Below are 23593 nucleotides of genomic sequence, written 5' to 3'. Positions count from 1 at the left end.
ACCAGTTGGGTCTGGGGTGGGGCATCCTATCACCTACCAGTTGGGTCTGGGACATCCTATCACCTACCAGTTGGGTCTGGGGTGGGGCATCCTATCACCTACCAGTTGGGTCTGGGGTGGGACATCCTATCACCTACCAGTTGGGTCTGGGGTGGGACATCCTATCACCTACCAGTTGGGTCTGGGGTGGGACATCCTATCACCTACCAGTTGGGTCTGGGGTGGGACATCCTATCACCTACCAGTTGGGTCTGGGGTGGGGCATCCTATCACCTACCAGTTGGGTCTGGGACATCCTATCACCTACCAGTTGGGTCTGGGGCATCCTATCACCTACCAGTTGGGTCTGGGGTGGGGCATCCTATCACCTACCAGTTGGGTCTGGGGTGGGACATCCTATCACCTACCAGTTGGATCTGGGACATCCTATCACCTACCAGTTGGGTCTGGGGTGGGGCATCCTATCACCTACCAGTTGGGTCTGGGGTGGGACATCCTATCACCTACCAGTTGGGTCTGGGGCATCCTATCACCTACCAGTTGGGTCTGGGGTGGGGCATCCTATCACCTACCAGTTGGGTCTGGGGTGGGACATCCTATCACCTACCAGTTGGGTCTGGGGTGGGACATCCTATCACCTACCAGTTGGGTCTGGGGCATCCTATCACCTACCAGTTGGGTCTGGGGTGGGGCATCCTATCACCTACCAGTTGGGTCTGGGGTGGGGCATCCCATCACCTACCAGTTGGGTCTGGGGTGGGGCATCCTATCACCTACCAGTTGGGTCTGGGACATCCTATCACCTACCAGTTGGGTCTGGGGCATCCTATCACCTACCAGTTGGGTCTGGGGTGGGACATCCTATCACCTACCAGTTGGGTCTGGGGTGGGACATCCTATCACCTACCAGTTGGGTCTGGGGTGGGACATCCTATCACCTACCAGTTGGGTCTGGGGTGGGGCATCCTATCACCTACCAGTTGGGTCTGGGACATCCTATCACCTACCAGTTGGGTCTGGGGCATCCTATCACCTACCAGTTGGGTCTGGGGTGGGGCATCCTATCACCTACCAGTTGGGTCTGGGACATCCTATCACCTACCAGTTGGGTCTGGGGCATCCTATCACCTACCAGTTGGGTCTGGGGTGGGGCATCCTATCACCTACCAGTTGGGTCTGGGGTGGGACATCCTATCACCTACCAGTTGGGTCTGGGGTGGGACATCCTATCACCTACCAGTTGGGTCTGGGGCATCCTATCACCTACCAGTTGGGTCTGGGGTGGGGCATCCTATCACCTACCAGTTGGGTCTGGGGTGGGGCATCCCATCACCTACCAGTTGGGTCTGGGGTGGGGCATCCTATCACCTACCAGTTGGGTCTGGGACATCCTATCACCTACCAGTTGGGTCTGGGGCATCCTATCACCTACCAGTTGGGTCTGGGGTGGGACATCCTATCACCTACCAGTTGGGTCTGGGGTGGGGCATCCTATCACCTACCAGTTGGGTCTGGGACATCCTATCACCTACCAGTTGGGTCTGGGGCATCCTATCACCTACCAGTTGGGTCTGGGGTGGGGCATCCTATCACCTACCAGTTGGGTCTGGGGCATCCTATCACCTACCAGTTGGGTCTGGGGTGGGGCATCCTATCACCTACCAGTTGGGTCTGGAGCATCCTATCACCTACCAGTTGGGTCTGGGGTGGGGCATCCTATCACCTACCAGTTGGGTCTGGGGTGGGGCATCCTATCACCTACCAGTTGGGTCTGGGGCATCCTATCACCTACCAGTTGGGTCTGGGGCATCCTATCACCTACCAGTTGGGTCTGGGGTGGGGCATCCTATCACCTACCAGTTGGGTCTGGGGTGGGGCATCCTATCACCTACCAGTTGGGTCTGGGACATCCTATCACCTACCAGTTGGGTCTGGGACATCCTATCACCTACCAGTTGGGTCTGGGGTGGGGCATCCTATCACCTACCAGTTGGGTCTGGGACATCCTATCACCTACCAGTTGGGTCTGGGACATCCTATCCTCCTAGATGAGTCTTTGCAGATGAGGAGACAGTTGCAGGGACACCGTACATACTTCTTCCCAGTCGGTGGGTTTTTGATGGGCTGAAAGAAAGAAAACAACCTTAAGGATGACTGAAATAAACATTTATGTAAACTACAACAATACATTTGGTTTGCATCAAAGCTCAGAATTTGACCAACGGAGGACTTCACACCAAATGGAGGCCTTCACACCAAATGGAGGCCTTCACACCAAATGGAGGCCTTCACACCAAATGGAGGCCTTCACACCAAATGGAGGCCTTCACACCAAATGGAGGCCTTCACACCAAATGTCATTGAATATACACAGCTGCTGTATCTACAGTGCCTTCAGAAAATATTCACCCCTTGACTGTATTAAACATGTAGTGAAGTTATTAATTACACTTTGGATGGTGTATCAATACACCCAGTCACTACAAATATACAGGTGTCCTTCCTAACTCAGTTTCCAGAGAGGAAGGAAACCGCTCAGGGATTTCACCATGAGGCCAATGGTGACTTTAAAACAGTTACAGAGTTTAATGGCTGTGATAGGAGAAAACTGGGGATGGATCAACAACATTGTAGTTACTCCACAATACTAACCTAAATGACAGAGTGAAAAGAAGGAAGTCTGAACATAAAAAAATATATATATTCCAAAAGATGCATCCTGTTTGCAACTAGGATCTAAATTAATACTGCAAAACATTTGCCAAATCAATTCACTTTTTGTCCTGAAATCAAAGTGTTATGTTTGGGGCAACACAATACTGAGTACCACTCTCCATATTTTCAAGCATACTGGTGGCTGCATCATGTTATGGGTATGCTTGTAATCGTTAAGGACTGGGGAGTTGTTCAGGATAAGAAAAAAAGAAACGGAATGGAGCTAAGCACAGGCAAAATCCTAGAGGAAAACCTGGTTCAGTCTGCTTTCCACCAGACACTGGGAGATGAATTCACCTTTCAGCAGGACAATAACCTAAAACACAAGGCCAAATCTACCACGGAGTTGCTTACCAAGAAGACAGTGAATGTTCCTGAGTGGCCAAGTTACAGTTTTGACTTAAATCTACTTGAAATCTATGGCAAGACCTGAAAATGGTTGTATAGCAACGATCAACAGCCAACTTGACTGAGCTTGAATCATTTAGAAAAGAGTAAACGGGCAGATGTTTTATAATCCAGGTGGAAAGCTCTTAGAGACTTACCCAGAAAGACTCACAGCTGTAATCGCTGCCAAAGGTGCTTCGACAGTACAAAGTAATAATAATAATAATATGCCATTTAGCAGACAAAGTATTGACTCAGGGTGTGAATAGTTATGTACAATAAGTGAGATATTTCTGTAATTATTTTTCAATACATTTGCAAACATTTCTACAGACATGTTTGTCATTATGGGGTATTGTGTGTAGATGGGTGTGATTTAAAAAATATATTTAATCCTTTTTGAATTCAGGCTGTAACACAACAACATGTGGAATAAGTCAAGGGGTATGAATACTTTCTGAAGGCAGTGTATGTCCCATCATACATAAGACATCCAAAACAGTGCCATACGTGCTATTATTGAGGGGGAATGCCATATACATTTGGGACACATCCAGTCCCATTCTGATTAGTCCAAATTCTGCCCAGTCATGGCTATGGATTCAAGTGTATCAACCCCTTCTGGTTGAGTCTAGACAGAGCATGTATCAACCCCTTCTGGTTGAGTCTAGACAGAGCATGTATCAACCCCTTCTGGTTGAGTCTAGACAGAGCATGTATCAACCCCTTCTGGTTGAGTCTAGACAGAGCATGTATCAACCCCTTCTGGTTGAGTCTAGACAGAGCATGTATCAACCCCTTCTGGTTGAGTCTAGACAGAGCATGTATCAACCCCTTCTGGTTGAGTCTAGACAGAGCATGTATCAACCCCTTCTGGTTGAGTCTAGACAGAGCATGTATCAACCCCTTCTGGTTGAGTCTAGACAGAGCATGTATCAACCCCTTCTGGTTGAGTCTAGACAGAGCATGTATCAACCCCTTCTGGTTGAGTCTAGACAGAGCATGTATCAACCCCTTCTGGTTGAGTCTAGACAGAGCATGGCAGTACAGGACTGATACTAATACCCTCTTATAGAGGTCAGCCCCGGCCCGCATGGATCGACTGACGGACTGTTTCATCCTTCTCAGCTGAGACGACTGAGGGACACTGGCTTTTAGACATATGGTACTGTGGTACTGTGGGACTGTGGGACTGTGGGACTGTGGGACTGTGGTACTGTGGTACTGTGGGACTGTAGGGACTGTGGGACTGTGGTACTGTGGTACTGTAGGGACTGTGGGACTGTGGGACTGTGGTACTGTGGGACTGTAGGGACTGTGGTACTGTGGGACTGTGGGACTGTAGGGACTGTAGGGACTGTGGGACTGTGGGACTGTAGGGACTGTGGGACTGTGGGACTGTAGGGACTGTGGGACTGTAGGGACTGTGGGACTGTAGGGACTGTGGGACTGTAGGGACTGTAGGGACTGTAGGGACTGTGGTACTGTAGGGACTGTGGGACTGTAGGGACTGTGGGACTGTAGGACTGTAGGGACTGTGGGACTGTGGGACTGTAGGGACTGTAGGGACTGTGGGACTGTAGGGACTGTGGGACTGTGGGACTGTAGGACTGTGGGACTGTGGTACTGTAGGGACTGTGGTACTGTGGGACTGTGGTACTGTGGTACTGTGGGACTGTAGGGACTGTGGGACTGTGGGACTGTGGTACTGTGGTACTGTGGGACTGTGGGACTGTGGGACTGTAGGGACTGTGGGACTGTAGGGACTGTAGGGACTGTGGGACTGTGGTACTGTGGGACTGTGGGACTGTGGGACTGTGGGACTGTAGGGACTGTGGGACTGTAGGGACTGTAGGGACTGTGGGACTGTAGGGACTGTGGGACTGTAGGGACTGTAGGGACTGTGGTACTGTAGGGACTGTGGGACTGTAGGGACTGTGGGACTGTAGGACTGTAGGGACTGTGGGACTGTGGGACTGTAGGGACTGTAGGGACTGTGGGACTGTAGGACTGTAGGGACTGTAGGGACTGTGGGGACTGTGGGACTGTGGGACTGTGGGGACTGTAGGGACTGTAGGGACTGTAGGGACTGTGGGACTGTAGGGACTGTAGGGACTGTGGGACTGTAGGGACTGTAGGGACTGTAGGGACTGTGGGACTGTAGGACTGTAGGGACTGTGGGACTGTAGGGACTGTAGGGACTGTGGTACTGTGGGACTGTAGGGACTGTAGGGACTGTGGTACTGTGGGACTGTAGGACTGTGGAACTGTGGTACTGTGGGACTGTAGGGACTGTGGGACTGTAGGAACTGTAGGGACTGTAGGGACTGTGGTACTGTGGGACTGTAGGGACTGTAGGGACTGTGGTACTGTGGGACTGTAGGACTGTGGAACTGTGGTACTGTGGGACTGTAGGGACTGTAGGGACTGTGGGACTGTAGGACTGTGGAACTGTAGGGACTGTGGTACTGTAGGGACTGTAGGGACTGTGGTACTGTAGGGACTGTGGGACTGTAGGGACTGTGGGACTGTAGGACTGTGGGGACTGTGGGACTGTAGGACTGTGGAACTGTGGTACTGTGGGACTGTAGGGACTGTGGGACTGTGGGACTGTAGGGACTGTAGGGACTGTAGGGAATGTGGGACTGTGGGACTGTAGGGACTGTGGTACTGTGGGACTGTAGGGACTGTAGGGACTGTGGTACTGTGGTACTGTAGGGACTGTAGGGTCTGTGGGACTGTAGGGACTGTAGGTACTGTAGGGACTGTGGGACTGTGGGACTGTAGGGACTGTAGGGACTGTGGGACTGTGGTACTGTAGGGACTGTAGGGACTGTGGTACTGTAGGGACTGTAGGGACTGTGGTACTGTAGGGACTGTGGTGACTGTAGGGACTGTAGGGACTGTGGGACTGTGGGACGGTGGTACTGTGGGACTGTAGGGACTGTAGGGACTGTAGGGACTGTGGGACTGTGGGACTGTAGGGACTGTGGTACTGTAGGGACTGTGGTACTGTAGGGACTGTGGTACTGTAGGGACTGTAGGGACTGTAGGGACTGTGGGACTGTGGGGACTGTAGGGACTGTAGGGACTGTGGTACTGTAGGGACTGTAGGGACTGTAGGGACTGTGGTACTGTAGGGACTGTGGGACTGTGGGACTGTAGGGACTGTGGGACTGTAGGGACTGTGGGACTGTGGTACTGTGGGACTGTAGGGACTGTGGGGACTGTAGGGACTGTGGTACTGTGGAACTGTGGGACTGTAGGGACTGTAGGGACTGTAGGGACTGTGGTACTGTAGGGACTGTGGGACTGTGGGACTGTAGGGACTGTAGGACTGTGGGACTGTGGGACTGTAGGGACTGTGGGACTGTGGGACTGTAGGGACTGTAGGGACTGTGGTACTGTGGGACTGTAGGGACTGTGGTACTGTGGGACTGTAGGAACTGTGGTACTGTAGGGACTGTAGGGACTGTAGGGACTGTGGTACTGTGGTACTGTAGGGACTGTGGGACTGTGGGACTGTAGGGACTGTAGGACTGTGGGACTGTGGGACTGTAGGGACTGTGGGACTGTGGGACTGTGGGACTGTAGGGACTGTGGTACTGTGGGACTGTAGGGACTGTGGTACTGTGGGACTGTAGGAACTGTGGTACTGTAGGGACTGTAGGACTGTGGAACTGTGGTACTGTAGGTACTGTGGTACTGTGGGACTGTAGGGACTGTACGGACTGTAGGGAATGTGGGACTGTGGGACTGTAGGGACTGTAGGGACTGTGGGACTGAGGGACTGTGGTACTGTGGTACTGTAGGGACTGTGGGACTGTAGGGACTGTAGGGACTGTAGGGACTGTGGGACTGTGGTACTGTAGGGACTGTAGGACTGTGGGACTGTGGGACTGTGGGACTGTAGGGACTGTAGGGACTGTGGGACTGTAGGGACTGTGGTACTGTAGGGACTGTAGGACTGTGGTACTGTAGGGACTGTAGGGACTGTAGGGACTGTGGGACTGTGGGACTGTAGGGACTGTAGGTACTGTAGGGACTGTGGGACTGTGGGACTGTGGGACTGTAGGGACTGTAGGGACTGTGGGACTGTGGGACTGTAGGGACTGTGGGACTGTAGGGACTGTGGGGACTGTGGGACTGTAGGGACTGTAGGGACTGTGGGACTGTGGTACTGTAGGGACTGTGGTACTGTGGGACTGTAGGGACTGTAGGGACTGTGGTACTGTGGGACTGTAGGGACTGTGGGGACTGTAGGGACTGTGGTACTGTGGGACTGTAGGACTGTGGAACTGTGGGACTGTAGGGACTGTAGGGACTGTAGGGACTGTGGTACTGTAGGGACTGTGGGACTGTGGGACTGTAGGGACTGTAGGACTGTGGGACTGTGGGACTGTAGGGACTGTGGGACTGTGGGACTGTAGGGACTGTGGTACTGTGGGACTGTAGGGACTGTGGTACTGTGGGACTGTAGGGACTGTAGGGACTGTAGGTACTGTAGGGACTGTAGGAACTGTGGTACTGTAGGGACTGTAGGGACTGTAGGGACTGTAGGTACTGTAGGGACTGTGGGACTGTGGGACTGTAGGGACTGTGGGACTGTGGGACTGTGGGACTGTAGGGACTGTGGGACTGTGGGACTGTGGGACTGTAGGGACTGTGGTACTGTGGGACTGTAGGGACTGTGGTACTGTGGGACTGTAGGAACTGTGGTACTGTAGGGACTGTAGGACTGTGGAACTGTGGTACTGTAGGTACTGTGGTACTGTGGGACTGTAGGGACTGTACGGACTGTAGGGAATGTGGGACTGTGGGACTGTAGGGACTGTGGGACTGAGGGACTGTGGTACTGTGGTACTGTAGGGACTGTGGGACTGTAGGGACTGTAGGGACTGTAGGGACTGTGGGACTGTGGTACTGTAGGGACTGTAGGACTGTGGGACTGTGGGACTGTGGGACTGTAGGGACTGTGGGACTGTAGGGACTGTGGTACTGTAGGGACTGTAGGACTGTGGTACTGTGGTACTGTAGGGACTGTAGGGACTGTGGGACTGTGGGACTGTAGGTACTGTAGGGACTGTAGGGACTGTGGGACTGTGGGACTGTGGGACTGTAGGGACTGTAGGGACTGTGGGACTGTAGGGACTGTGGGACTGTGGGACTGTAGGGACTGTGGGGACTGTGGGACTGTAGGGACTGTGGGACTGTGGTACTGTAGGGACTGTGGTACTGTGGGACTGTAGGGACTGTAGGGACTGTGGGACTGTAGGGACTGTGGGACTGTAGGGACTGTGGGACTGTGGGACTGTGGTACTGTAGGGACTGTGGGGCTGAAGGGACTGTAGGGACTGTAGGACTGTAGGGACTGTAGGGACTGTGGGACTGTAGGGACTGTAGGGACTGTGGTACTGTAGGGACTGTAGGGACTGTGGTACTGTAGGGACTGTGGGACTGTGGTACTGTGGTACTGTAGGGACTGTAGGGACTGTGGTACTGTGGGACTGTAGGGACTGTAGGGACTGTGGGACTGTGGTACTGTGGTACTGTAGGGACTGTGGGACTGTGGTACTGTAGGGACTGTGGGACTGTGGGACTGTGGGACTGTGGTACTGTAGGGACTGTAGGGACTGTGGGACCGTGGTACTGTAGGGACTGTGGTACTGTGGGACTGTAGGGACTGTAGGACTGTAGGGACTGTGGTACTGTGGGACTGTAGGGACTGTGGGACTGTGGTACTGTGGGACTGTGGGACTGTAGGATTGTAGGGACTGTGGGACTGTGGTACTGTAGGGACTGTAGGGACTGTGGGACTGTGGTACTGTAGGGACTGTAGGGACTGTGGGACTGTGGTACTGTAGGGACAGTGGGACTGTAGGGACTGTAGGGACTGTGGGACTGTGGTACTGTAGGGACTGTAGGACTGTGGGACTGTGGGACTGTGGGACTGTAGGGACTGTAGGGACTGTGGGACTGTGGGGTAGGGACTGTAGGACTGTGGTACTGTGGTACTGTAGGGACTGTGGGACTGTAGGGACTGTGGGACTGTAGGGACTGTAGGGACTGTAGGGACTGTAGGGACTGTGGGACTGTGGGACTGTAGGGACTGTGGGACTGTAGGGACTGTAGGGACTGTGGGACTGTGGTACTGTAGGGACTGTGGGACTGTGGGACTGTAGGGACTGTGGGACTGTGGTACTGTAGGGACTGTGGTACTGTGGGACTGTAGGGACTGTAGGGACTGTGGGACTGTGGGACTGTAGGGACTGTGGGACTGTAGGGACTGTGGGACTGTGGGACTGTGGTACTGTAGGGACTGTGGGGCTGAAGGGACTGTAGGGACTGTAGGACTGTAGGGACTGTAGGGACTGTGGGACTGTAGGGACTGTAGGGACTGTGGTACTGTAGGGACTGTAGGGACTGTAGGGACTGTGGTACTGTGGTACTGTAGGGACTGTGGGACTGTGGTACTGTGGTACTGTAGGGACTGTGGTACTGTGGGACTGTAGGGACTGTGGGACTGTGGTACTGTAGGGACTGTAGGGACTGTGGGACTGTGGTACTGTGGTACTGTAGGGACTGTGGGACTGTGGTACTGTAGGGACTGTGGGACTGTGGGACTGTGGTACTGTAGGGACTGTAGGGACTGTGGGACCGTGGTACTGTAGGGACTGTGGTACTGTGGGACTGTAGGGACTGTAGGACTGTAGGGACTGTGGTACTGTGGGACTGTAGGGACTGTAGGGACTGTGGTACTGTGGGACTGTGGGACTGTAGGATTGTAGGGACTGTGGTACTGTGGGACTGTAGGGACTGTAGGGACTGTGGGACTGTGGTACTGTAGGGACTGTAGGGACTGTAGGGACTGTAGGGACTGTGGTACTGTAGGGACTGTGGGACCGATGTACTGTAGGGACTGTGGTACTGTGGTACTGTAGGGACTGTGGTACTGTGGGACTGTAGGGACTGTGGTACTGTGGGACTGTAGGATTGTAGGGACTGTGGTACTGTGGGACTGTAGGGACTGTGGGACTGTGGGACTGTAGGGACTGTAGGGACTGTGGTACTGTAGGGACTGTGGTACTGTGGGACTGTAGGGACTGTAGGACTGTAGGGACTGTGGTACTGTGGGACTGTAGGGACTGTGGGACTGTGGGGACTGTAGGACTGTAGGGACTGTGGGACTGTGGTACTGTAGGATTGTAGGGACTGTGGTACTGTGGGACTGTAGGGACTGTGGTAGAGAGAGAGAGAGAGAGAGAGAGAGAGAGAGAGAGAGAGAGAGAGAGAGAGAGAGAGAGAGAGAGAGAGAGAGAGAGAGAGAGAGAGAGAGAGAGAGAGAGAGAGAGAGAGAGAGAGAGTAGAGAGATGAGAGATGAGAGAAAGATAACTATCTGAACTAATCTGGCTGGAGTGGTACAAAGTTCGCCGCCATTGGACTCTAGAGCAGTGGAAAAGCGTTCTCTGGAGTGATGAATCACGCTTCACCATCTGGGAGTCCAATGGACGAATCTAGGTTTGGCGGATGACAGGAGAACGCTACCTGCCCCAATGCATAGTGCCAACTGTAAAATTTGGTGGAGGAGGAATAATGGTCTGGGGCTGTTTTTCATGGTTCGGGCTAGGCCCCTTAGTTCCAGTGAAGGGAAATCTTAACACTACAGCATACAATCACATTCTAGACGATCCTGTGCTTCCAACTTTGTGGCAACAGTTTTGGGAAGGCCCTTTCCTGTTTCAGCATGACAATGCCCCTGTGCACAAAGTGAGGTCTGTACAGAAATGGATTGTCGAGATTGGTGTAGAAGAACTTGACTGGCCTGCACAGAGCCCTGACCTCAACCCCATCAAACACCTTTGGGATGAATTGGAACACCGACTGCGAGCCAGGCCTAATCGCCCAACTTCACTAATGCTCTTGTGGCTGAATGGAAGCAATGTTCCAACATCTAGTGGAAAGCCTTCCCAGAAGAGTGGAGGCTGTTATAGCAGCAAAGGGGGGGACCAACTCCATATTAATGCCCATGATTTTGGAACGAGATGTTAGACGAGCATGTGTCCACATACTTTTGGTCATGTAGTGTATCTGAGAGTGAATAACAAAATCAACGCAAACATGACAACTAGTTTAGATAACTGTCCGCTAGTCTAAAAAATAGTTAGCTGACATGGCTAATTGAGTGACTGTCAGGGACGGACAAAACAAGAGACAAACTGCTGATGCACAAACACGTTTCTAAATTGTCATCTTGTGTCGAGACCCAGAGTGAGTTCCCCAAAATAAAATTCCGTCAGTTACCCAGCCCTGTAGTAGTCTGCATGCCATGGTGAGTCTTACCACCCACACACACACACACACACACACACACACACACACACACACACACAGGCGAGTCTTACCGTGGCCTCGTTGCACACAGTACACTTCACCACGTGCTGCTGCAGCTTGCCATCCAGGTTAATGAGAGACTGGCACACACGGCAGTTGATGACGGGTACCCCCCCTGGGTCGGGACTGGCAATGGCTGTGTAGGGGGGAGGTAGTTCAGCTGGAGGGGAGACACAGACACACAGCAGCTGGTTAATGATGTACACTACCAGTCAAAAGTTTGGACACACTTACTCATTCTAGGGTTTTTCTTTATTTTTTACAATTTTCTACATTTACGTCACTTATCCAGAGCGACTTACAACTTATGATAGCCAGAAGGATTAATTTATACTATTCCAGGTAATCCTTAAAGAGGTGGGGTTTCAAGTGTCTCCGGAAGGTGGTGAGTGACTCCGCTGTCCTGGCGTCGTGGGGGAGCTTGTTCCACCATTGGGGTGCCAGAGCAGCAAATAGCTTTGACTGGGCTGAGCGGGAACTGTGCTTCTGTAGAGGTAGTGGGGCTAGCAGGCCAGAGGTGGATGAACGTAGTGCCCTCGTTTGGGTGTAGGGTCTGATCAGAGCCTGAAGGTACGGAGGTGCCATTCCCCTCACAGCTCCGTAGGCAAGCACCATGGTCTTGTAGTAGATGCGAGCCTCAACTGGAAGCCAGTGGAGTGTGCGGAGGAGGGGGGTGACGTGAGAGAACTTGGGAAGGTTGAACACCAGACGGGCTGCGGCATTCTGGATGAGTTGTAGGGGTTTAATGGCACAGGCAGGGAGCCCAGCCAACAGCGAGTTGCAGTAATCCAGACGGGAGATGACAAGTGCCTGGATTAGGACCTGTGCCGCTTCCTGTGTAAGGCAGGGTCTTACTCTCTGAATGTTGTAGAGCATGAACCTGCAGGATCGGGTCACCGCTTTGATGTTAGCGGAGAACGACAGGGTGTTGTCCAGGGTCACGCCAAGGTTCTTTGCACTCTGGGAGGAGGACACAATGGAGTTGTCAACCGTGATTGCGAGATCATGGAGCGGGCAGTCCTTCCCCGGGCGGAAGAGCATCTCCGTCTTGCCGAGGTTAAGCTTGAGGTGGTGATCCGACATCCACACTGATATGTCTGCCAGACATGCAGAGATGCGATTCGCCACCTGGTTATCAGAAGGGGGAAAGGAGAAAATGAATTGTGTGTCGTCTGCGTAGCAATGATAGGAGAGTCCATGTGAGGATATGACAGAGCCAAGTGACTTGGTGTATAGAGAGAATAGGAGAGGGCCTAGAACTGAGCCCTGGGGGACACCAGTGACAGATTCTCGCCACGCCACCTGGTAGGAGCGACCTGTCAGGTAGGACGCAATCCAAGAGTGAGCAGCGCCGGAGATGCCCAACTTGGAGAGGGTGGAGAGGAGGATCTGATGGTTCACAGTATCAAAGGCAGAAGACAGGTCTAGAAGGACAAGAGCAGAGGAGAGAGAGTTAGCTTTAGCAGTGCGGAGAGCCTCCGTGACACAGAGAAGAGCAGTCTCAGTTGAATGACCAGTCTTGAAACCTGACTGGTTTGGATCAAGAAGGTAATTCTGAGAGAGATAACAAGAGAGTTGGCTAAAGACGGCACGCTCAATAGTTTTGGAGAGAAAAGAAAGAAGGGATACTGGTCTGTAGTTGTTGACATCGGAGGGATTGAGTGTAGGTTTTTTGAGGAGGGGTGCAACTCTCGCTCTCTTGAAGACGGAAGGGACATGGCCAGCGGTCAAGGATGAGTTGATGAGCGAGGTGAGGTAAGGGAGAAGGTCTCCGGAAATGGTCTGGAGAAGAGAGGAGGGGATAGGGTCAAGCGGGCAGGTTGTTGGGCGGCCGGCCGTCACAAGTCACAAGATTTCATCTGGAGAGAGAGGGGAGAAAGAAGTCAAAGCATAGGGTAGGGCAGTGTGAGCAGGATCAGCTGTATCATTTGACTTAATAAATGAGGATCGGATGTCATCAACCTTCTTTTCAAAATGGTTGACAAAGTCATCCACAGAGAGGGAGGAGGGAGGGAGAGGAGGAGGAGGATTCAGCAGGGAGGAGAAGGTGGCAAAGAGCTTCCTAGGGTTAGAGGCAGAGGCTTGACATTTAGAGTGGTAGAAAGTGGCTTTAGCAGCAGAAACAACGGAAGAGAATGTAGAGAGGAGGGAGTGAAAAGATGCCAGGTCGGCAGGGAGTCTAGTTTTCCTCCATTTCCGCTCGGCTGCTCGGAGCCCTCTTCTGTGAGCTCGCAATGAGTCATCAAGCCACGGAGCAGGAGGGGCGGACCGAGCCGGCCGGGAGGATAGGGGACATAGAGAGTCAAAGGATGCAGAAAGGGAGGAGAGGAGGGTTGAGGAGGCAGAATCAGGAGATCGGAGGGAGAAGGATTTAGCAGAGGGAAGAGATGATAGGATGGAAGAGGAGAGAGTAGCGGGAGAGAGAGAGCGAAGGTTGCGACGGCACAATACCATCTGAGTAGGGGCAGAGTGAGTAGTGTTGGAGGAGAGCGAGAGAGAAAAGGATACAAAGTAGTGGTCGGAGACTTGGAGGGGAGTTGCAGTGAGATTAGTAGAAGAACAGCATCTAGTAAAGATGAGGTCAAGCGTATTGCCTGCCTTGTGAGTAGGGGGGGACGGTGAGAGGGTGAGGTCAAAAGAGGAGAGGAGAGGAAAGAAGGAGGCAGAGAGAAATGAGTCAAAGGCAGACGTAGGGAGGTTAAAGTCACCCAGAACTGTGAGGGGTGAGCCATCCTCAGGAAAGGAACTTATCAAGGCGTCAAGCTCATTGATTAACTTTCCATGGGAACCTGGAGGGCGATAAATGACAAGGATGTTAAGCTTGAATGGTCTAGTGACTGCGACAGCATGGAATTCAAATGAGGAGATAGACAGATGGGTCAGGGGAAAAAGAGAGAATGTCCACTTGGGAGAGATGAGGATTCCTGTGCCACCACCCCGCTGACCAGATGCTCTCGGGGTATGCGAGAACACATGGTCAGACAAGGAGAGAGCAGTAGGAGTAGCAGTGTTTTCTGTGGTAATCCATGTTTCCGTCAGCGCCAAGAAGTCGGGGACTGGTGGGTAGCATAGGCTGAGATGAACTCTGCCTTGTTGGCCACAAAACGGCAGTTCCAGAGGCTGCCAGAGACCTGGAAATCCACGTGGGTCGTGCGCGCAGGGACCACCAGATTAGGGTGGCAGCAGCCACGCGGTGTGAAGCGTTTGTATAGCCTGTGCGGAGAGGAGAGAACAGGGATAGGCAGAGGCATAGTTGACAGGCTACAGAAAAAGGCTACAATTATGCAAAGGAGATCGGAATGAAATGAACTAAACATCTGGGAAAGGAGAGAGCGGGGCCTCCCTCACTTACGTTTCACTGAAACACTCAATTATAACTCTCCCAACTTCCACTTTAGAAGTTATAGTTATAATTGTTGTAAACTATATACCGTACATTGATGCACAGACCGTTTATTTTTATGTTTGGTTTGTTAATGCCTCTCTGGCGCATGTAATGTCCATTATCTTTATAGTTTAACTCCGTTTGCTACTTGAGTCGTCTCTCTCCCTGTCCTCCTGCAGGCCGGTCGTCTCTCTCCCTGTCCTCCTGCAGGCCGGTCGTCTCTCTCCCTGTCCTCCTGCAGGCCGGTCGTCTCTCTCCCTGTCCTCCTGCAGGCCGGTCGTCTCTCTCCCTGTCCTCCTGCAGGCCGGTCGTCTCTCTCCCTGTCCTCCTGCAGGCCGGTCGTCTCTCTCCCTGTCCTCCTGCAGGCCGGTCGTCTCTCTCCCTGTCCTCCTGCAGGCCGGTCATCTCTCTCCCTGTCCTCCTGCAGGCCGGTCGTCTCTCTCCCTGTCCTCCTGCAGGCCGGTCGTCTCTCTCCCTGTCCTCCTGCAGGCCGGTTCCCCATGCACTTCCCACAGCAAGCCCTGCCCCCTGTCACTCAAGGAGAGCAATTGAAACCTTATTTTCACTTTCTCTATTCCAGAACCAATGGGTGTGCCTGAGTCTTATCACCTCTCAACTAGGTCAGCTGTTTCAACCTGGAACACTGTTCTGAGTCTTATCACCTCTCCACTAGGTCAGCTGTTTCAACCTGGAACACTGTTCTGAGTCATCACCTCTCAACTAGGTCAGCTGCTTCAACCTGGAACACTGTTCTGAGTCATCACCTCTCAACTAGGTCAGCTGTTTCAACCTGGAACACTATTCTGAGTCTCATCACCTCTCAACTAGGTCAGCTGTTTCAACCTGGAACACTGTTCTCCTGCTTTGGTCTGTTTCAGTCATTGCAGGAAGTCCTGAAGAGCAGGAGTGTGTGCAGGGTTTTGTCCCAGCGCAACTCTAACACCTGACTTAATCAACATAATGAATCACGTCGATAGGATAGGAATCAGGTATGGGCTGGGCTGGGACAAGGGCTTATACACACTCCTGCCATTCAGATATGGAGCTGTCTCCCATCCTTATTCTGCAAGGGGGGATTCATTTAGATGGTAAAGATGTGTACCGCATGCTACAACTCGATGCCAAGGTGGCGGCTGCTAAAAAGAAGGGAGCAGCTGAGAACCAGAAGACTGCAGCCAAGGCAGCACTGGTCCACACCTACCCTGTCTGTCAGGTGAGTAGTATTAGTTGGTAATGTATGTGCTGTCTGTCAGGTGAGTAGTATTAGTTGGTACTGTATGTGCTGTCTGTCAGGCATCCCTAGTCTCCATTGGTCCCAGTACTGGTTGATAATCAGGCATCCCTAGTCTCCATTGGTCCCTTTACTGGTTGATAATCAGGCATCCCTAGTCTCCATTGGTCCCAGTACTGGTTAATGATCAGGCATCCCTAGTCTCCATTGGTCCCAGTACTGGTTGATAATCAGGCATCCCTAGTCTCCATTGGTCCCTTTACTGGTTGATAATCAGGCATCCCTAGTCTCCATTGGTCCCAGTACTGGTTGATAATCAGGCATCCCTAGTCTCCAATGGTCCCAGTACTGGTTGATAATCAGGCATCCCTAGTCTCCATTGGTCCCAGTACTGGTTGATGATCAGGCATCCCTAGTCTCCATTGGTCCCAGTACTGGTTGATAATCAGGCATCCCTAGTCTCCATTGGTCCCAGTACTGGTTGATAATCAGGCATCCCAAGTCTCCATTGGTCCCAGTACTGGTTGATAATCAGGCATCCCTAGTCTCCATTGGTCCCAGTACTGGTTGATAATCAGGCATCCCTAGTCCCTAGGCAACTCATAGCTAGCTACATAGTTCTCCCACATGTTCTGTTCTATTCTACCGGGTATTCTATTCTGTTCTATTCTACCGGGTATTCTGTCCAATTTGTAAGTCGCTCTGGATAAGAGCGTCTGCTAAATGACTTAAATGTAAATGTAAATGTTATATTCTACCGGGTATTCTGTTCTGTTCTTGGGTTGTCGTGATACCAGTATGGTGATACTATGATACCTGGTTTTCCATGGCAACAATGAAAACCCAAACAGACTAAACTGGTCCTTTAGAAAGCTAGTGTATGTAACAGTGTGCTATAGCTTGGAATAGAGACGTGATTCTGGGTAACAACAGGCTGCTAGTTTCCAACATTAGGACTGTTTTCCTCTTCATGTTGTCTTTCCTTGCCACGATACCTCAGAGTATCGCGATACTGGTTTTGTGATAACCCTATAATCTGTTCTATTCTAGAGTAGTATAACAACCTTTAAATAACCCAGCTGTGTATTCACCACGACAACCACCAAATAAACCAGTCCAGGTAACCACCACGACAACCACCAAATAAACCAGTCCAGGTAACCACCATGCCAGCTGTGTATTCACTACAACAACCACCAAATAAACCAGTCCAGATAACCACCACGCCAGCTGTGTATTCACCACGACAACCACCAAATAAACCAGTCCAGGTAACCACCACGCCAGCTGTGTATTCACCACGACAACCACCAAATAAACCAGTCCAGGTAACCACCACTCCAGCTGTGTATTCACTACAACAACCACCAAATAAACCAGTCCAGGTAACCACCACGCCAGCTGTGTATTCACCACGACAACCACCAAATAAACCAGTCCAGGTAACCACCACTCCAGCTGTGTATTCACTACAACAACCACCAAATAAACCAGTCCAGGTAACCACCACGACAACCACCAAATAAACCAGTCCTGGTAACCACCACGACAACCACCAAATAAACCAGTCCTGGTAACCACCACGCCAGCTGTGTATTCACCACAACAACCACCAAATAAACCAGTCCAGGTAACCACCACTCCAGCTGTGTATTCACCACAACAACCACCAAATAAACCAGTCCAGGTAACCACCACTCCAGCTGTGTATTCACTACAACAACCACCAAATAAACCAGTCCAGGTAACCACCACGACAACCACCAAATAAACCAGTCCTGGTAACCACCACACCAGCTGTGTATTCACCACAACAACCACCAAATAAACCAGTCCAGGTAACCACCACGACAACCACCAAATAAACCAGTCCTGGTAACCACCACGACAACCACCAAATAAACCAGTCCTGGTAACCACCACGCCAGCTGTGTATTCACCACAACAACCACCAAATAAACCAGTCCAGGTAACCACCACGACAACCACCAAATAAACCAGTCCAGGTAACCACCACTCCAGCTGTGTATTCACTACAACAACCACCAAATAAACCAGTCCTGGTAACCACCACGACAACCACCAAATAAACCAGTCCTGGTAACCACCACGCCAGCTGTGTATTCACCACAACAACCACCAAATAAACCAGTCCTGGTAACCACCACGCCAGCTGTGTATTCACCACGACAACCACCAAATAAACCAGTCCAGGTAACCACCACGCCAGCTGTGTATTCACCACGACAACCACCAAATAAACCAGTCCTGGTAACCACCACGCCAGCTGTGTATTCACTACAACAACCACCAAATAAACCAGTCCTGGTAACCACCACGCCAGCTGTGTATTCACTAACCTACAGAGTATAACCCAGTTCAGCAGTCCCACCCTCTCTGACCAGGGCTAATCCCTGTTACACATTGGATGATAGAGGTTTGTAGTCAAATAGAACCCAATAAACCCAGAGAATTTGCCATAATCCTGAGTTAGGATTGGAGAAATAACTAGGCCGTCACTATACGCTGGGAATGTGTGGCAAATTCCGGATCAACTTTATGCTAGGTTTTTTATATGGTCTTCAAGCGCAAAAAACAAATGAAAAGTCTGTTCAAAAACAGTATGGGACTGTATCCAGGAAGTAAGGAGAAGAAAGCAGTCACTTTCCCAGCGTGCTACAGACCATTTCCATGTTTACCGTTAATCCAGTGGTGAAATATGGATTAAACATCCGATTTAAATCTCATGGTGGACAAAGGTAGGCACTCACTAAAACTGTAAGTGGCTCTGGATAAGAGCGTCTGCTAAATGACTTAAATGTAACACTGCTCATTCAGTTTCTACATTATATGGCCATTGGCTGGCTGTGTGCTCCAGAATGTACTTAAGGGGTATTATGGCGTGTGTCCCAAATGACACCCTATTCACTATATAGTGCACTACTTTTCATCAGGACTCATAGGGCTCTGGTGAAAAGTAGTGCACTACATGTAGGAAATAGGGTGCGTTTGGGACGTAACCATGGTGTCAATAATTCAGTTTACGCTCCTTTCCTGAAGAATAACTGGTTTTGTTGAAGAAAACTGGCAAGGCAGAACAATGTTGTTCAAAATGACCACATGAGCTGGAGCCAATCCAAGCTATTCCCAGAAAATTATTTTTAGTGCACAAATCGCACCCTATTCCCTCTGTAGTGCACTACTTTAGACCAGAACTCTATCGGCCCTGATGAAAAGTAGTGCACTATAAAGGGAAAAGGGTGCTATTTGGGACACAGTCAGGGTCAAATAAAGCACGAATCAAAACTAACTAATGTCCCATACTAGATGTCAAAAGTTTGGACACACCTACTCACTCAAGGGTTTTTCTTTATTTTTACTATTTTCTACATTGTAGAATAATAGTGAAGACATCAAAACTATGAAATAACACATATGGAATCATGTAGTAGGCAGCAGGTAGCTTAGTGGTTCAGAGCGTTGTGCCAGTAACTGAAAGGTCGCTGGTTCTAATCCCCGAGCTGACTAGGTGAAAAATCTGTCAATGTGCCCTTGAGCAAGGTACTTAACCCTAATTGCTCCTGTAAGTCGCTCTGGATAAGAGCGTCTGCTAAATGACTTAAATGTAAAATGTAAAATGTAGTAACCAAAAAAGTGTAAAACATATCAACATATATTTGAGATTATTCAAATAGCCACCCTTTGCCTTGATGACAGCGTTGCACACTCTTGACATTCTCTCAACCAGTGTCCTGAGGTAGTCACCTGGAATGCATTTCAATTAACAGGTGTGCCTTCTTAAAAGTTAATTTGTGGAATTTCTTTCCTTCTTAATGCGTTTGAGCTAATCAGTTGTGTTGTGACAAGGTAGGGGTGGTATACAGAAGATAGCCCTATTTGGTAAAAGACCAAGTCCATATTATGGCAAGAACAGCTCAAATAAGCAAAGAGAAATGACAGTCCATCATTACTTTAAGACATGAAGGTCAGTCAATGTGGAACATTTCAAGAACTTGAAAGTTTCTTCAAGCGCAGTCGCAAAAACCATCAAGTGCTATGATGAAACTGGCTCTCATGAGGACCGCCACAGGAATGGAAGACCCAGAGTTACCTCTTCTGCAGAGGATAAGTTCACTAGAGTTACCAGCCTCAGAAATTGCAGCCCAAATAAATGCTTCACAGAGTTCAAGTAACAGACAAATATCAACATAAACTGTTCAGAGGGGACTGTGTGAATCAGGCCTTCATGGTCGAATTGCTGCAAAGAAACCACTACTAAAGGACACCAATAAGAAGAAGAGACTTGCTTGGGCCAAAAAAACCAGAGCAATGGACATTAGACAGGTGGAAATCTATCATTTGGTCTGGAGTCCAAATTGGAGATTTTTGGTTCAAACCGCTGTGTCTTTGTGAGACGCGGTGTGGGTGAACGGATGATCTCTGCATGTGTAGGTCCCACTGTAAAGCATGGAGGAGGAGGTGTTATGGTGTGGGGGTGCTTTGCTGGTGACACTGTCTGTGATGTCTTTAGAATTAAAGGCACACTTAACCAGCATGGCTACCACAGCATTCTGCAGTGATACGCCATCCCATCTGGTTTGGGCTTAGTGGGACTATCATTTGTTTTTCAACAGGACAATGACCCCACACACCTCCAGGATGTGTAAGGGCTATTTTACCAAGAAGGAGAGTGATGGAGTGCTGCATCAGATGACCTGACCTCCACAATCCCCCGACCTCAACTCAATTGAGATGGTTTGGGATGAGTCGGACGGCAGAGTGAAGGAAAAGCAGCCAACAAGTGCTCAGCATATGTGGGAACTCCTTCAAGACTGTTGGAAAAGCATTCCAGGTGAAGCTGGTTGAGAGAATGCCAAGAGTGTGCAAAGCTGTCATCAAGGCAAAGGGTGGCTATTTGAAGAATCTCGATTATAAAATATATTTTGATTTGTTTAACACTTTTTTTGTTTAACACAATACAAAACAATAGCAGCTGCACCCAACAATCTTTGAATTAACATTGAATGCCAGATTTTTTAAATAAATGTATTACACTGATTCACTTTTGACCTTCAACGGGTCTGCCAACCTTGTTGTCAGGGCTGACACTACCTCGACCTGTATGGGTCTCTAAAATCCATGCCATCTCATGGGTAAACTGGCACTGTGTTCCTCTGGATATGTCCCTATATATTGCACTCATTTTGACCAGGGCCCTTTCCAGGCATAAGTATATTTTTTATTTATTTAGGACCTCAGTCGGAGACTCAACTTACTGAGAGTTAGAATAGTGGAACACATCAAGGTGCCATTTAGAAATGTGTTTGTGCATCAGCAGTTTGTCTCTTGTTTTGTCCGTCACTGACAGTCACTCAATTAGCCATGTCAGCTAACTATTTTTTGATTGGTAAATTAGTCTAGCCAGCTATCTGAACTGGTAGCCCCGGGTGCACAGGGCAGGTGTCCAGGGGCCCTGACCTCCAGGGGCCCTGACCTCCAGGGGCCCTGACCTCCAGGGGGCCTGACCTCCAGGGGCCCTGACCTCCAGGGGGCCCTGACCTCCAGGGGCCCTGACCTCCAGGGGCCCTGACCTCCAAGGGGCCCTGACCTCCAGGGGGCCCCCATTGATTTTGTTAGTCATTCTCATTCAGATATCATTAACATGTCATAAGTCATGGCAAAATGGGTACAATTACAGGAAACATTTCTCTCCACACCATGGCAAAATGAGCAGAATAGCATGAAACTTGCTATAAAAACTGCAACATTTGCAGGAAATGAACTTTTATTATATTTTTCTCTCCACCGGCGAGGTGTGGGGCCCCCTAACCAAATCTCGCTTAGGGCCTCCAAAAGGCTAGAGCCGGCCCTTGGACCAGGCTCTGGTCAAAAGTAATCAAATCAAATTGTATTGGTCACATGCGCCGAATACAACAGGTGCAGACATTACAGTGAAATGCTTACTTACACCATATAGGAAAAAGGATGCCATTTGGAACGTAGCCTCTGCATTCTAACTCCTTCTGATATTTGATCAGGCCAGCTCAGTAGAAAAACATTATTGACAAAGATGTGTGGTTTACTGTAGGTGAGTAGGATCTCCAGTCATTTCAATGGTTTACTGTAGGTGAGTAGGATCTCCAGTCATTTCAATGGGGAGCTTTAACAATATGGCTGTGTGTGGTAGTGTGTCGTGGTGCTAGGGGGAATAGGCCTATCATCTGAATAGCACTGTGATAAGCAGGGTGCATGATGGGACCTAAGCATTCAGATCACCCACAGGGACCCCGTGTGTGTAACTACACACCCGAAATACATCTGAATAGTACAACACTACATGGAGGTTTATGTTTCACGAAAAGCACATCATGAAATGATCATCAACAACATGCACTACTGGACCTATATGTCATGCATGGATTGACGGGACAGGAATACTTTGCCTAATCAAATCTATGTAGTAGTTGTTTATGATCCAGTCAAATGAAATGCATAGAAATAAGTCAATAATACATGGGTTATAAAAAGACTAATTCATAGCCTAGTGGTACTGTGCCTGCTACTAATGTGCATTGGCCTAATGACTTACGGACTCACAACCACAAAAAAACACCATGTTCAGAGGGGATTGCGAGTTATAATTGTATCCTCTGATTGATATTGTCCTTCCTGCTCCATCTCAAGTAAATGGCGACATTGTTTATGTTCTGACAACATCACGTATATCCGTATAGATCCTTTCAGAAGGGGTGTAAACAGTATTGACTGGAGATCTGGAGATCCTACTAACCTACAGTATTACCTAGCAACAACAACAGATCGTGATGCGAGGCATTTCTGCAGAATACAGAACTACAACAGGAATTGTTCTGAAAATATTCGGCTAGGCCTTCTACTGCGCTGCTCTTCTCAACATTTACATTTACATTTTAGTCAACACTGCAAGCTCCACCTTCTGATTTCTGATTTCTGCCGGTCCGGTTGATTTTAGACTGATGCCCTTGTCTTGCCCGTTAGAATTTAACGCGCTATGCAAAACATTGCTCAACACGATACGCCCTAAACGATTCAGCATACATGAGTGGGGGGGTCATAGCCTAACGTTGGTTTACCTCTTGGGCTCGTGTCCTGCAGGTACGACGGCGGTCCCGACGGTGTGACATTCCCGGAGTTCGGTGCTGATAGCAGCGGGGACCGTTCATCCATGCCTTCGTCGGCCATGGCGGCAGCAGTTCACCCAAACCAGACTAATAAACAATGAGCAGAACGGCGGCAGAGCCTCTCTTCTGGCCAGTGTTTCCTTGAGAGGGGGGCGTCCAGCTAATCGGTGGTAGCCTACTGCTCTGGCGAGGGCAGTTCCTCGGAGGTGGAGCTACAAGACTTAAACGGGACCGGGGGTGGTAGGGATATGAGCAACGGAATGCAGAGAGAGCGAGACCCCCCAACCCAACCCGTTCCCCTACTGCACAGTGGTGACATGCCA

General features: G+C 50.2%; 1 protein-coding gene across 1 annotated transcript; it reads right to left on the bottom strand.

The window, feature by feature from the left end:
• Positions 1 to 2017: 2017 nt before the first annotated feature.
• LOC311119450 (type 2 phosphatidylinositol 4,5-bisphosphate 4-phosphatase-like) lies at positions 2018 to 23415 on the bottom strand (the record flags this gene model as incomplete). Its single annotated transcript, XM_084194140.1, has 3 exons — positions 23223 to 23415; positions 11506 to 11654; positions 2018 to 2124 (listed from the first exon to the last, which is right to left on the bottom strand). Coding segments are annotated over exons 1-3 (365 nt in total), but the record flags the coding sequence as incomplete, so codon positions are not given.
• Positions 23416 to 23593: the final 178 nt, after the last annotated feature.

This window comes from Coregonus lavaretus (genome assembly GCF_964263955.1).
Source record: "Coregonus lavaretus genome assembly, contig: HAP1_SCAFFOLD_3439, whole genome shotgun sequence".
In the NCBI taxonomy this organism is placed as follows: domain Eukaryota; kingdom Metazoa; phylum Chordata; class Actinopteri; order Salmoniformes; family Salmonidae; genus Coregonus; species Coregonus lavaretus.
The sequence above is the reverse complement of the archived record's forward strand: the minus strand, read 5'-3'. Positions and strand labels throughout refer to the sequence as shown.